At 44.3% G+C, this 13886-nt stretch overlaps 5 protein-coding genes, 1 long non-coding RNA gene and 2 pseudogenes across 8 annotated transcripts; 1 reads left to right on the top strand and 7 right to left on the bottom strand.

The window, feature by feature from the left end:
- Window positions 1-242: 242 nt before the first annotated feature.
- LOC108161263 (transmembrane protein 185B) lies at window positions 243-2480 on the top strand. Its single transcript, XM_017295486.2, has 4 exons — window positions 243-654; window positions 720-790; window positions 852-1426; window positions 1499-2480. The coding sequence occupies exons 1-4, from the start codon at window positions 617-619 to the stop codon at window positions 1889-1891; spliced, it is 1077 nt and encodes a 358-aa protein (XP_017150975.1). The 5' UTR covers window positions 243-616; the 3' UTR covers window positions 1892-2480.
- LOC108161285 (barrier-to-autointegration factor-like) lies at window positions 2413-3081 on the bottom strand. Its single transcript, XM_017295506.2, has 2 exons — window positions 2858-3081; window positions 2413-2773 (listed from the first exon to the last, which is right to left on the bottom strand). Exons 1-2 carry the CDS (start codon window positions 2981-2983, stop codon window positions 2627-2629), a joined length of 273 nt encoding a protein of 90 aa, XP_017150995.1. The 5' UTR covers window positions 2984-3081; the 3' UTR covers window positions 2413-2626.
- Window positions 2413-5010, bottom strand: LOC117189089 (barrier-to-autointegration factor-like). 2 transcript variants are annotated; one of them, XR_004473151.1, is made up of 3 exons: window positions 4800-5010; window positions 4506-4715; window positions 2413-2563 (listed from the first exon to the last, which is right to left on the bottom strand). XR_004473151.1 is itself a non-coding variant. In XM_033394070.1 (2 exons), exons 1-2 carry the CDS (start codon window positions 4923-4925, stop codon window positions 4569-4571), a joined length of 273 nt encoding a protein of 90 aa, XP_033249961.1. In that variant the 5' UTR covers window positions 4926-5010; the 3' UTR covers window positions 4444-4568. The 2 variants fall into 2 exon arrangements, 1 of the variants encoding a protein (XP_033249961.1); XM_033394070.1 differs by lacking the exon at window positions 2413-2563 and having other exon boundaries at window positions 4444-4715.
- LOC108161274 lies at window positions 3390-4414 on the bottom strand (annotated as a pseudogene).
- A 517-nt stretch (window positions 5011-5527) lies between the features above and the next one.
- Window positions 5528-6291, bottom strand: LOC117189082 (annotated as a pseudogene).
- A 7-nt stretch (window positions 6292-6298) lies between these two features.
- Window positions 6299-7837, bottom strand: LOC108161295 (barrier-to-autointegration factor-like). Of its 2 annotated transcripts, none has more exons than XM_033394080.1 (2): window positions 7732-7837; window positions 6299-6657 (listed from the first exon to the last, which is right to left on the bottom strand). In XM_033394080.1, the coding sequence occupies exons 1-2, from the start codon at window positions 7810-7812 to the stop codon at window positions 6511-6513; spliced, it is 228 nt and encodes a 75-aa protein (XP_033249971.1). In that variant the 5' UTR covers window positions 7813-7837; the 3' UTR covers window positions 6299-6510. The 2 variants fall into 2 exon arrangements, with proteins under 2 accessions (XP_033249971.1, XP_017151005.1); XM_017295516.2 differs by lacking the exon at window positions 7732-7837 and adding an exon at window positions 6742-6954.
- Window positions 7838-9876: 2039 nt separating this feature from the next.
- LOC117189087 (barrier-to-autointegration factor-like) lies at window positions 9877-10536 on the bottom strand. Its single transcript, XM_033394064.1, has 2 exons — window positions 10320-10536; window positions 9877-10237 (listed from the first exon to the last, which is right to left on the bottom strand). Exons 1-2 carry the CDS (start codon window positions 10443-10445, stop codon window positions 10091-10093), a joined length of 273 nt encoding a protein of 90 aa, XP_033249955.1. The 5' UTR covers window positions 10446-10536; the 3' UTR covers window positions 9877-10090.
- An 818-nt stretch (window positions 10537-11354) lies between these two features.
- On the bottom strand, window positions 11355-13068 carry LOC117189094. The gene is made up of 2 exons (XR_004473155.1): window positions 12604-13068; window positions 11355-12526 (listed from the first exon to the last, which is right to left on the bottom strand). It is a non-coding gene; the product is annotated as an uncharacterized LOC117189094 (long non-coding RNA).
- Between the last annotated feature and the right edge of the window lie 818 nt (window positions 13069-13886).

Genomic DNA, 13886 nt, shown 5'->3' with positions numbered 1-13886 from the left:
GTTATAGAGAAATCCAATAAAATCAAGTATTAAGAATACACCAGTTAAATAGAAAATTGATTCATCAATCGTATAAAATTATGATGGCATGGCTAAATGTTCTATATAGCTAGTAATATTCGACGGAATATCAAAAACGAGGAATATGTAAAATATAACTTGAGTTCGTCAGTATATTTACGGTATATTTTGAAAATGAGGCGGTATGTTTCGGTATATTTCTGAGGGTCGGACGGTAGCTTATCGATAAATCCGCGGTCACACTGCTGCACAATACGAAAAGTATACCAGGCGTTTGTAAATAACAAAAGAAAAAGCAAGACGGGATAGTAGCGCAGCGCAGCAGCAGCAGCATAAGCAACAGAAGCAACAGAAGCAAGAGTAGAGCAGCACCTGGCAGCGAAATCTTTTTGGCCCCCATCGCAGCGCGTGCGTGAGTGTGCGTGCATCTGTGCGCAGCAGTGAGTACTGCAAGAGCAAGAAGCAACAACAAAGACCAAGGCGAAGGCATCGTATCGTCGGCATCGAGAAGGAGGACACACGACAATGTGCAACTAGTGTCGGGCACAGCGCGATCTCACAGTAAGCAGCTCTCATGGCAAAATAGCCCTCCAAGATGAATCTGGAATCGCTCTTTCGCGACTTCAATCCTTGGTACGTAACGCAGATCCCCTGAGTATTTGGTAATCCTAACGACTTTTCTTTGTGGCTTCTTGCAGCAAATTCATTGTTCACTGCAGCCTCTTTACCTTTGTGACCCTATATGCCTTGCGTCTAGATAACTACATTGGTAAGCTACCCAATTCCCAGTGCCCGCCCATTCCTAACCCATCCCCACCGTTTTCCGGTAGATTGGCCTTATTGGGCCATCTTTACGCCACTGTGGATATGGAAGTGCACAGCCATACTGGGAGCCATCGTTGGTGCGATTGTGTGGTGCCGCTATCCCCACTACCGCTTGGAAGGCGATGCCTACACGCAGTTCAAGGCGATGCTCATCTCCTTGGCCCTGCATCTCATACTGCTGATGTTTGAGCTCTTAGCGTGCGACAAACTGACCTCGGATCGCCACCTCTGGGTGCTTGTGTTCATCCCGCTGATCTTCGGCTCGGTAGTCAGTGTGGGGGCCTGTGTGTGGGCCGTCAAGCATGATCGCTCCTTCGAGCTGGAGCTCTTTTTGGCCGTCAATGCGCTGCAGTTCGTCTCGCTGCCACTGAAGCTGGATCGGTTCGTTTACTGGAACTGGGATGTGGTGTTCGTGCCCATGTGGATTGTCATCTGCCTGAGCCTGGTCAGTGTGCTGTACAACATCATATTCTGCGGCATCATGATGCGCACACCAGAGGTCTCACTGCAGCAAAAGAAGGCGGCCCTCAATGCGGCTGTGGGCAACATTTGCACTGTTCTTCCCCTGCTCTGCTTTCAGGTGAGTTTCGAATGGAATGATTAATGATTGCAAATCCTGGAAGTTAACTCTTGATTTGTCCTTGGCCCACAGGTGGTCATATGCGACAAGCTGGACGGGGAGCTCAAGTTCCCCTACATTGTGGTTTTCTCGCCGCTGCTCGTCTCCATCCTGGCCCTGATCATCCTCAGCTTCACGGCCAAGGGCGGCAACATGTGGTGGTTCGGTATACGCAAATCCTTTAGCCAGTTCCTGCTATCGGCCATGCCGTTCCTCCAGGAGTACGGTAACATCAGCTACCATGCCGACACGCATAGCAATGCTGGGCAGTCCGTGCCATTGGATGCCTCCTCGTCCACGAGCACGGCGGCCGCCAACGAACAGCTGCACGAGTTCAGCCGGCACGACAAGAAGAACAAGAAGGGGGCCAAGAATGATATCTTGAAGCCGGTGGTGCCATTCGTGAGCATTGATTTGCCGGACTAGACAACAGTAGTGTAACAGCAGTGACAGCAGCGCCGCAGCGACAGCGGAAACAATAAGAAATCAAATAAATTTAAGGACAACACACATCTCAGAACACAAACACATGCACACCTGAGGATAGGTGCACACACTCACATGAGAACACATGCATTACTATATATATATATATACCATACATACATCGGCCGTAGCTTATAGTCTCGTACTGAACTCTAATTGTAAGCCTCATGCTAAATATACCCGCCCCTAGCCGTAGCTGTAGCCTTCACCTTCAGCACACACCACGGCTCGAGCCGCACAAAAACGCACACCCACACGAACACGCAATAGGGAGACGGAGACCATCTAACAGTTTTAAATTCCAGATACAGGCCGCTTATACACGCGCACACTACAACATAATGCCTGAGCTATACCTCCCCGCAATAATGGAAAGAAAGAGGAGTTTTACATGGTGGTAAAGATCCTTTCCTCCTCTCCCCCACAAACACAGGCACAAAGAAATCTATGTTTAAACGCGCTACGAGAAGAAATGTATATATTTTACACATTACATTATTAAACAAATCTCTTAAGAGCTTCCAAATTAGTATTAAATGCCTAAACGTAGATTTGTCGTGGAATTAAAAAATTTGGCATTGATTTTAGACAAGGACAGCTCCAGCGTTGAATGTTAAGATGAACCTCGTTGTGCTCTGCCTTTGAATTCCACGTTTTAGCATACATCCACATACATTACAGGAACTCCTCGCACCAATCGTTGAGACAGTTGTAGCAGTCTAAGGCCTGCTTGGAGCTAGCATGGCACACATCCTTCATCCAGTCCTTGAACAGCTCCTCATCCTTCTTCAAGACTAAGTACTGCCCTAGCACGGTGTACGCCTGCAATGAATGGATATATGGGTATATTAGCAATACGTCTTTGTTACACACACACGCACGCACGCAACATAAGCATATACGCACCTTGTCAAAACCAGCCTCAGCCAAGCGTCCGCCCAGCGTCTCTCCAATTCCAGCCAATTCCGTCACAGATTTGTTGCCCATGGGCTCTGCCACAAAATTGCGGTATTTCTGAGATGTGCCCGACATTTTTTACGTTTTTTAGAGCTGAGTGAGTTGCAAATTGCTAGCTTTGCCTTTTTTCGTATATTTTCCGCGGCGTTTGTGAAATGCAGTGTGACCACAATAAGACATACGGTGTGACCCGCAGAAATATACCGTCTCGTTTTCAAAATATGCCGTAAATATACCAATGAAAAAACGAAGTTAGCCAACTTAAGCCCTCTTTATTCAAACAGAATAACAATTTGAATTAAACCGCGGAAAATAATACTCATAATAATAAAAATAATTCTTCTCTTAGATCCACAGATCCCTTCATCTTTACTTTTTAAAAATACCACGCCATCTTTCACCTAAGTTACGCTTAAATTCTGCAAGATTTAATAACCACAGGTCAACAATGGGCTAATCGTTCCTATCCATGCTCAGAAATCATATTCCCCGATTTTGATATTCGGTTGAATATTACTCGCTAGATAGTATCCTCAGCCCCAAATACATAATTTTATCCCATTGATAATTCAATTTTCTACAGGATTAGGAAATTTAATATGCTTCCTTTAATTTGATTGTGTCTAAAATAAGGTTAAAAGGTTAATAAAAGTTTAAAAATAAAACGTAAGTGAGTCTAGAATGTAGGGACATTGTGGCGCTGAAAAAGAAAATTGCCGCAATGAATAATCGCTGCACGAAAAGACGATATCCCACCTAGAAAAAGAAAATCCCACAAAAAGGGAGCAAGTCCACCCAACGACTATCGATACTATCGACTGAATACGAGTGGTGCGCGCCAAGAAAATCCGGAAATCAAACGAACGAATGGAGTGCTCTCCAGCTCTAGTCGATTTTCGTCCTGTTACTCAAGTACTGCGATATATTTTCCAGCGGCCCCTGAACAATCACCATGTACTGCGATGGGAAGTCCCATATGATGGTGAAGTGGTACAGCATATTGGCAATGGCGATCAAGTACTTAAAGAACGCGAACCAGCTGAAGGCTGCATGGGGGTAGAGATTGGTTTCAAATTAGTCAAAGATCTAAAGCAAACTCCTGTTCTGTCTTGTACTTTTACTCACCCAAATCGTGACAGTAGAAGCGATGTTTGGCAAAGAAGCTCAGCAGACCGATGGTGCTCAGTATGGAGGCCACAAAGAAGAACTTCTTCCACTTGATCGACTGCTGCTGTTGGATATTCAGCGACTGGCCAGCATATACCATTCAGCTTTATGGTGGCCAGCATATAGCACAGCGAGCATATCATGAACGTGATGAAGATTTTCTCGTGCACGGCTGCCGGCAAAGAAATCCATAATTAGCTCAAATTTAACTAATCGGTTTATGCTGTTGTATGCTGTGGCATGTGCTTACGATAGTTCTCCCGATTTGATATATGTTAAATCTATGTTTAAACGCGCTACGAGACGAAATGTATATATTTTACACATTACATTACTACACAAATCTCTTAAGAGCTTCCTAATGAGTATTAAATGACTAAACGTAGATTTATTGTGGAATTAAAAAATTTGGAACTCTCCAGCGTTGAATGTTAAGATGAACCTCGTTGTGCTCTGCCTTTGAATTCCACATTTTAGCATACATCCACATACATTACAGGAACTCCTCGCACCAATCGTTGAGACAGTTGTAGCAGTCTAAGACCTGCTTGGAGTTAGCATGGCACACACCCTTCATCCAGTCCTTGAACAGCTCCTCATCCTTCTTCAAGACCAAGTATTGCCCAAGCACGGTGTACGCCTGCAATGAATGGATATATGGGTATTTTAGCAATACGTCTTTGTTACACACACACGCAAGCACGCAACATAAGCAGATACGCACCTTGTCAAAACCAGCCTCAGCCAAGCGTCCGCCCAGCGTCTCTCCAATTCCAGCCAATTCCGTCACAGATTTGTTGCCCATGGGCTCTGCCACAAAATTGCGGTATTTCTGAGATGTGCCCGACATTTTTTACGTTTTTTAGAGCTGAGTGAGTTGCAAATTGCTAGCTTTGCCTTTTTTTCGTATATTTTCCGCGGGGTTTGTGAAATGCAGTGTGACCACGATAAGACATACGGTGTGACCCGTAGAAAAATATACCGTAAATATACCAATGAAAAAACGAAGTTAGCCAACTTAAGCCCTCTTTATTCAAACAGAATAACAATTTGAATTAAACCGCGGAAAATAATACTCATAATAATAAAAATAATTCTTCTCTTAGATCCACAGATCCCTTCATCTTTACTTTTTAAAAATACCACGCCATCTTTCACCTAAGTTACGCTTAAATTCTGCAAGATTTAATAACCACAGGTCAACAATGGGCTAATCGTTCCTATCCATGCTCAGAAATCATATTCCCCGATTTTGATATTCGGTTGAATATTACTCGCTAGATAGTATCCTCAGCCCCAAATACATAATTTTATCCCATTGATAATTCAATTTTCTACAGGATTAGGAAATTTAATATGCTTCCTTTAATTTGATTGTGTCTAAAATAAGGTTAAAAGGTTAATAAAAGTTTAAAAATAAAACGTAAGTGAGTCTAGAATGTAGGGACATTGTGGCGCTGAAAAAGAAAATTGCCGCAATGAATAATCGCTGCACGAAAAGACGATATCCCACCTAGAAAAAGAAAATCCCACAAAAAGGGAGCAAGTCCACCCAACGACTATCGATACTATCGACTGAATACGAGTGGTGCGCGCCAAGAAAATCCGGAAATCAAACGAACGAATGGAGTGCTCTCCAGCTCTAGTCGATTTTCGTCCTGTTACTCAAGTACTGCGATATATTTTCCAGCGGCCCCTGAACAATCACCATGTACTGCGATGGGAAGTCCCATATGATGGTGAAGTGGTACAGCATATTGGCAATGGCGATCAAGTACTTAAAGAACGCGAACCAGCTGAAGGCTGCATGGGGGTAGAGATTGGTTTCAAATTAGTCAAAGATCTAAAGCAAACTCCTGTTCTGTCTTGTACTTTTACTCACCCAAATCGTGACAGTAGAAGCGATGTTTGGCAAAGAAGATCAGCAGACCGATGGTGCTCAGTATGGAGGCCACAAAGAAGAACTTCTTCCACTTGATCGACTGCTGCTGTTGGATATTCTGCGACTGGCCAGCATATAGCATTCAGCTTTATGGTGGCCAGCATATAGCACAGCGAGCATATCATGAACGTGATGAAGATTTTCTCGTGCACGGCTGCCGGCAAAGAAATCCATAATTAGCTCAAATTTAACTAATCGGTTTATGCTGTTGTATGCTGTGGCATGTGCTTACGATAGTTCTCCCGATTTGATATATGTTAAATCTATGTTTAAACGCGCTTCGAGACGAAATGTATATATTTTACACATTACATTACTACACAAATCTCTTAAGAGCTTCCTAATGAGTATTAAATGCCTAAACGTAGATTTATTGTGGAATTAAAAAATTTGGCATTGATTTTAAACAAGGACAGCTCCAGCGTTTACTGTTAAGATGAACCTCGTTGTGCTCTGCCTTTGAATTCCACATTTTAGCATACATCCACCTACATTACAGGAACTCATCGCACCAATCGTTGAGACAGTTGTAGCAGTCTAAGGCCTGCTTGGAGCTAGCATGGCACACATCCTTCATCCAGTCCTTGAACAGCTCCTCATCCTTCTTCAAGACTAAGTACTGCCCTAGAACGGTGTACGCCTGCAATGAATGGATATATGGGTATATTAGCAATACGTCTTTGTTACACACACACGCAAGCACGCAACATAAGCATATACGCGCCTTGTCAAAACCAGCCTCAGCCAAGCGTCCGCCCAGCGTCTCTCCAATTCCGGCCAAATCTGTGACAGATTTGGTTCCTATGGGCTCTACAACAAAATTGCGATATTTTTGAGATGTGCCCGACATTTTTTACATTTTTTAGAGCTGAGTGAGTTGCAAATTGCTAGCTTTGCCTTTTTTTCGTATATTTTCCGCGGGGTTTGTGAAATGCAGTGTGACCACGATAAGACATACGGTGTGACCCGTAGAAAAATATACCGTAAATATACCAATGAAAAAACGAAGTTAGCCAACTTAAGCCCTCTTTATTCAAACAGAATAACAATTTGAATTAAACCGCGGAAAAAAAATACTCATAATAATAAAAATAATTCTTCTCTTAGATCCACAGATCCCTTCATCTTTACTTTTTAAAAATACCACGCCATCTTTCATTTAAATTACGCTTAAATTCTTCAAGATTTAATAACCACGGGTCAACAATGGGCTAATCGTTCCTATCCATGCTCAGAAATCATATTCCCAGATTTTGATATTCGGTTGAATATTACTCGCTAGATAGTATCCTCAGTCCCAAATACATAATTTTATCCCATTGATAATTCAATTTTCTACAGGATTAGGAAATTTAATATGCTTCCTTTAATTTGATTGTGTCTAAAATAAGGTTAAAAGGTTAATAAAAGTTTAAAAATAAAACGTAAGTGAGTCTAGAATGCCACAATGTCCCTTTGTGGCGCTGAAAAAGAAAATTGTCGCAATGAATAATCGCTGCACGAAAAGACGATATCCCACCACGAAAAAGAAAATCCCACAAAAAGGGAGCAAGTCCACCCAACGACTATCGATACTATCGACTGAATACGAGTGGTGCGCGCCAAGAAAATCCGGAAATCAAACGAACGAATGGAGTGCTCTCCAGCTCTAGTCGATTTTCTGCCTGTTACTCAAGTACTGCGATATATTTTCCATCGGCCCCTGAACAATCACCATGTACTGCGTTGGGAAGTCCCATATGTGTTCCAGTCCCACCTGAACGATAGGTGGCCAGGGCTGAGGGCGACGCGCCATCTAGCGGAAGTCCAGGGAGGCTCGATGGTGTATTGTGTCATCGGGGGGAGCTGGAGCCGTTACTGGGGATATAAGGAAGAGAATAGGATTAGTTATATGTATTAGTAAGGGAAAAAGGTATAAATAGGAGTGAAAATATTAGAAAACGTGGATTGGATTATGGAAATCGTGGAGCGTGGACGGAGTAACGTCGAAATTTGAAGTTTTGTGCTTAAAACAGAAAGTTTGAAGTGAGTACAGAAAAGGCGGGCGATAAAATAGGTTGTAATGCAGAAAATTTTACTAACAGCCGGCAAGGAATATAGCCACCAGAACCGGGCCAGAAGGTTTCCTGGAGAGGGACACTGGAGTTCGAGAAAGTCGACTGCAGAGAAGAAGACTGCCCAACGGAACCTGAGTGAGTTCGTTCTAGTTGCGCGTGTGTGAGCCAAGTAGCGCGGGACGTGTGAAGGGGGAGGGTGAAAGAGAACGATTTAGCTGCCAGGGCGATTCTAGCCACACCGCACGATCGTTGCATCGCCTTCCAGTGCGTGCCACACGTTTGGTCTCAGTCACCAGGTAACAACCCCGAAACCCTATTCACACACACACACACACGCGCACACGTATACACGGACCTATATAAATTTAGGGCTGACCGGCCACGGCCAGCGATCGCCCACGTCGTTTGAACTTAAAGAAAAAAAACATAATCCGCACTCCAAACACCGTTCCACATTAAATGTTATTTTGTTCCGTGTGTTGTCCTTTATTTAGTAATTAGTATTAGCTTAAACCGTTTAACGTACATTGAAAAACAATATGTAAAAACACCAACACCTTTCGCGAACCTAAATCTGCGATCAGCTGTTCAGTGCCAGAAGATTAACCCTTAGTGGGTGACGCGGGGGTCCCATCAGTCCACCGTATTTGGTCGAGCGATTTGTGAAAAAAATATTGTTTATTGTTTATGTCCCGGGGACCCTTAACAAGAGCTCTTGGTAGGTTAAGTCTCCGTAGGGGCCCGAGTTAAATTAACTCCCGTAAAACTGGATCCAGTCAACTACACATATTCCATTACGTATGGGTGAGGGTATCCCTGGTGGTTGAACGAAATTTCAGCAGTTATTTCCTTGTTTGCCTTTGTGTCGAACGTTTTGGTGTTTCTTAGTGGTTAGTGATAATTTGTAGTATAGCTATTTATTAATGAGAAAGATAAAATTGTCAATTTACGATTATTAAAGCTTGGATATATATTGAAGCATGATGCCTTAAATTTAAAATAGAGGGAGGACGCGTGGCGTAAGCCATGGATTAGGCCAGCCGTTACCGTTCCAGCAGAGGGTGGCCAAAATGAACGTTGTGTTTGGTCACAGGTAGGGCGGGCGCGCGAAGTGATAACACCCAAGCTTCACCCACTTGATAGCCGTCTGTTTATGATTTTCTTTGTTGTTGTTAGGTTGTTGTTAGTTTTGATGTCCCGAGAAGTAGTATGTCTCCTTTTTTGTCTACATTTGGCGGGCAAGGGGAACTACCCAGCCCTGGGGTCGACAGCTAGCCGGCATTGCCCTCTGGGAAACAAGCCAAGTGTAACATATGATGGTGAAGTGGTACAGCATATTGGCAATGGCGATCAAGTACTCAAAGAACGCGAACCAGCTGAAGGCTGCATGGGGGGTAGAGATTGGTTTCAAATTAGTCAAAGATCTAAAGCAAACTCCTGTTCTGTCTTGTACTTTTACTCACCCAAATCGTGACAGTAGAAGCGATGTTTGGCAAAGAAGATCAGCAGACCGATGGTGCTCAGTATGGAGGCCACAAAGAAGAACTTCTTCCACTTGATCGACTGCTGCTGTTGGACATTCAGCGACTGGCCAGCACATACCATTCAGCTTGATGGTGGCCAGCATAAAGCACAGCGAGCATATCATGAACGTGATGAAGATTCTCTCGTGCACGGCTGCCGGCAAAGAAATCCATAATTAGCTCAAATTTAACTATTCGGTTTATGCTGTTGTATGCTGTGGCATGTGCTTACGATAGTTCTCCCGATTTGATATATGTTAAATCTATGTTTAAACGCGCTACGAGACGAAATGTATATATTTTACACATTACATTACTACAAAAATCTCTTAAGAGCTTCCTAATGAGTATTAAATGCCTAAACGTAGATTTGTCGTGGAATTAAAAAATTTGGCATTGATTTTAAACAAGGACAGCTCCAGCGTTGAATGTTAAGATGAACCTCGTTGTGCTCTGCCTTTGAATTCCACATTTTAGCATACATCCACATACATTACAGGAACTCCTCGCACCAATCGTTGAGACAGTTGTAGCAGTCTAAGGCCTGCTTGGAGCTAGCATGGCACACATCCTTCATCCAGTCCTTGAACAGCTCCTCATCCTTCTTCAAGACTAAGTACTGCCCTAGCACGGTGTACGCCTGCAATGAATGGATATATGGGTATATTAGCAATACGTCTTTGTCACACACACGCACGCACGCAACATAACCATATACGCACCTTGTCAAAACCAGCCTCAGCCAAGCGTCCGCCCAGCGTCTCTCCAATTCCAGCCAATTCCGTCACCGATTTGTTGCCCATGGGCTCTGCCACAAAATTGCGGTATTTCTGAGATGTGCCCGACATTTTTTACGTTTTTTAGAGTTGAGTGAGTTGCAAATTGCTAGCTTTGCCTTTTTTTCGTATATTTTCCGCGGCGTTTGTGAAATGCAGTGTGACCACGAAAAGACATACGGTGTGACCCGCAGAAATATACCGGCTCGTTTTCAAAATATACCGTAAATATACCAATGAATCGCTGCACGAAAAGACGATATCCCACCACGAAAAAGAAAATCCCACAAAAAGGGAGCAAGTCCACCCAACGACTATCGATACTATCGACTGAATACGAGTGGTGCGCGCCAAGAAAATCCGGAAATCAAACGAACGAATGGAGTGCTCTCCAGCTCTAGTCGATTTTCGGCCTGTTACTCAAGTACTGCGATATATTTTCCAGCGGCCCCTGAACAATCACCATGTACTGCGATGGGAAGTCCCATATGATAGTGAAGCGGTACAGCATATTGGCAATGGCGATCAAGTACTCAAAGAACGCGAACCAGCTGAAGGCTGCATGGGGGGTAGAGATTGGTTTCAAATTAGTCAAAGATCTGTAATGGGTAACGAGTACTTGGGCGAGATGGTATTACTCGGCTATGACCGGCACGTATTGTTTCCGGCTGCTGGCTCGTCAGAAAGGGGGTGGAGTTGTTTTATTGCCATAGTCCGAGGCCCTTTACTTTCTTTATTTTAAATTTAACGTGCAAGGAAAAAACAAGCCATACACCTCACCGGACAGAGTTCACTACAAATGACCACATAACACGGACGATTACCTAAAAGACAGACGGACGATCCTCAGCTGTTTCGAGGACCCCTTGCCCACCCTACCTTGGTCATGCCATTCCATACATCTATCTGTCGGCCATGACCCCTTGGTGTGCCGACAAGCGCTACAGGGGCTTGGAAGGGGAGATCATAAGAAGGGTTTAGTTAAACATTATAATGATATTTATTGGAACTAAATTATACATAAAAATACGGGGTATATGTTCCCTCCCATAGGCTACCTGGGCCTGGTTCCCTTGAACTAGGATCAGGTAAACTTATAAACTAGTAGTTGAATAAATGTGCAATGGTAAAGATTAAAATTTAAAGATAGAATATAAATGTTGATTCTTACGGGCTACGAAACGGTGAGGCAATTTGGTCGGAACACCCATAGACAATTTCTTCCATGCCCAAATGATTGTAATCAAATACCTAGTACAAATACACTTTTACTGCGGATCCACCGTCGAAAGCGCTTTCTGATGGTTGCTGCAAAACTGTGGTTAATATGATATTTTGGGTTCGGGTGTATTATTATTGCATTTCGGTTATAAACATATTGGTTCTTGTTATTTTTTTTGTTTTGATCTGTGCATGGAAGGTTATCTATTTATGGATTTGTTTTAGTTTCATATTCACTCTTCCTATTGCCCTTCTTTTCCTACTCTATGCTCCCTCACTGTTGTTCTTCATTTCTGCATTTCTTTTTTATGTACATATATGTATGTAAACTTAAATAGCTGTTCTGCTGCTCGGTACTATTCTGCTTACTCTTATGTTAACTTATGTTACTTCACTCGGCTTATCGCCAGCCCCCTTCGGCTCCGTTGCTGGCGAGCGTTTTTATAGCTCGCTCGCTCTCCTATTGGGCTCTGCCTTTGCTGCTTGCGTGTTCTCTCTCTCCCCCGCTTTCACTCTCAGCCTATGCGCGCATCACCTTTGGCTCCGCTCGCCCTCTTTATTTTTTTGGGGCATTACCCTTGCAGCTCTGAGTATTGAACTCCAACAACACACTAACTCTTTCCTTCCCTATGTGCTGCGGATCTTAATTGGGCCTTGTTAACTGTATTTGCCATACGGCACGTTTAGGTAGGATTTGCGCTATTTTCCTCCTTTTTCTCCGTTCGTATTTCGCCGGTGCTGAACTTTCCGCTATCGCGGATTATCGACCGTCCCGCTTTGTGGCCGCCGCCTCACCGACGTCGATCCGGCTGCCCGCGAAGGTCGAGCCTCTCTGAATTTTTTCTGCGTCTCTGCTCCCTCGCTCTGTGCTGCGACGGATCAGCTGCTTGGAGCGCCGCTGCTTCGCCAGCCCAAATTGCTAGGCGCCAAATCTAGTGCAGGGAGAAAGAACCGTCTAACGTATTCGGCCCCGAAAGATCTGTGGTATCCCACTTTTTGTTCCTCTTACCCGTCAATCTTGGCCCCAGTGGCCGACCTAGCTTCAGTTATCGTAGTCCCGCGAATTTTGCTTTGCTGCTGCTGGATACCACTCGCGCTTTGACAATATTATTTTCTTGACTTTGGAACTTTTTCATTCATGATTTTTGCTGAGCCTGTTCGGGGCGATGTTGGTCGCTCGACATCCAAATTCCAAAAGGAATATGGACACGCTCCCATCCACTATGAGACCGGTCGGATCCGCTGGATGACGTTCGAATGTCATCGCTTTCTCCTCTTTCTCTTCACCTGCCATCAGCGTTAACTCACCCCCAGAGGGAGCCAACCTTTCAGAGCACCGTTTAAGAGCCCCTGACTCCAAAACCCCCTGTAGCAGCGAGACTATGGCTGCCCATACAACGCCGTTGGCGGTCAATTTAGTTTACGCCCTCAGCTACAAGCCTCTTACAAAATCCCCCCTCCCAAAGTCAGACTTGGGGATATTGCCTGCCTTGAGGAATCCACAAGGCTGACTGGCTTGTAGCTACACTTGCCGGATATCCTTCCCGTGGTACCTTCCGATGAGCTTTCCTTGCAGATCTTCCAGCTCATAAATCGAGTTCCCCACTTTCCGTCTAACTCGCGCCTTAAGAAACATTGGCCCTAGCTTAGCGTTGTAGCCGGCTTGAAAATTGCTTTGTTTAAAATTTCGCCGTAGCACTTCCTGCCCCACCTGGTACGATACTTCCTGTGCCCTCAGGTCATAATGCCGTCGATTTCGCTCCCATTGCTTCCGCATCACTTCACACGCTCTCTTTCTGACGATATCCAATGAATCCTCACGTGTGAAGGTCGCTGCCTTGTCCTCTAACATCCCCAATTTCCTCAGCAAAGAATACGTTGCGCCTGAAGACACCATCTGCTGGCCGAAAACCATATAGTAGGGCGTGGATCCTAACCCTGAGTGAACCGCCGACCTCAACGCACAGCATATTTTGCTAAGACTCTCATCCCAGTCTTTCTGGTCACTGCGAATATACGACCGAATGCCAGCGATGACCGAACGGTTGACTCGCTCCGAAGCATTGGCTTGGGGAGCGTGGACAGCTGTTAGCGTGTGCGTTATTCGATGCCTTCTGAGCAGGCCTTGAAACTTCTCGGATCGAAATTGCGATCCGTTGTCAGATACAATTCCCTCTGGAACTCCGAAAGTATGGAATAACTCCTCCTCTAAATACCTCAGCACAACATCCGCATTTAATTTTTTTACAGCCTTGAGGAAAACAAATTTCGAATAATGGTCCGGGACAATAA

Source organism: Drosophila miranda, chromosome XL (assembly GCF_003369915.1).
Source record: "Drosophila miranda strain MSH22 chromosome XL, D.miranda_PacBio2.1, whole genome shotgun sequence".
Taxonomy (NCBI): domain Eukaryota; kingdom Metazoa; phylum Arthropoda; class Insecta; order Diptera; family Drosophilidae; genus Drosophila; species Drosophila miranda.
This window is presented reverse-complemented; position numbering and strand designations above follow the sequence as displayed.

Coding starts and splice junctions, on each gene's coding strand:
- LOC108161263 (XM_017295486.2), top strand. CDS start 617: ATGAATCTGGAATCGCTCTTTCGCGACTTCAATCCTTG. Junction 791..851: donor GCGTCTAGATAACTACATTG/GTAAGCTACCCA, acceptor GTTTTCCGGTAG/ATTGGCCTTATTGGGCCATC. Junction 1,427..1,498: donor TTCCCCTGCTCTGCTTTCAG/GTGAGTTTCGAA, acceptor CTTGGCCCACAG/GTGGTCATATGCGACAAGCT.
- LOC117189087 (XM_033394064.1), bottom strand. CDS start 10,445: ATGTCGGGCACATCTCAGAAATACCGCAATTTTGTGGCAGAGCCCATG. Junction 10,238..10,319: donor CTGAGGCTGGTTTTGACAAG/GTGCGTATATGG, acceptor CATTCATTGCAG/GCGTACACCGTGCTAGGGCA.
- LOC117189089 (XM_033394070.1), bottom strand. CDS start 4,925: ATGTCGGGCACATCTCAGAAATACCGCAATTTTGTGGCAGAGCCCATG. Junction 4,716..4,799: donor CTGAGGCTGGTTTTGACAAG/GTGCGTATCTGC, acceptor CATTCATTGCAG/GCGTACACCGTGCTTGGGCA.
- LOC108161295 (XM_017295516.2), bottom strand. CDS start 6,867: ATGTCGGGCACATCTCAAAAATATCGCAATTTTGTTGTAGAGCCCATA. Junction 6,658..6,741: donor CTGAGGCTGGTTTTGACAAG/GCGCGTATATGC, acceptor CATTCATTGCAG/GCGTACACCGTTCTAGGGCA.
- LOC108161285 (XM_017295506.2), bottom strand. CDS start 2,983: ATGTCGGGCACATCTCAGAAATACCGCAATTTTGTGGCAGAGCCCATG. Junction 2,774..2,857: donor CTGAGGCTGGTTTTGACAAG/GTGCGTATATGC, acceptor CATTCATTGCAG/GCGTACACCGTGCTAGGGCA.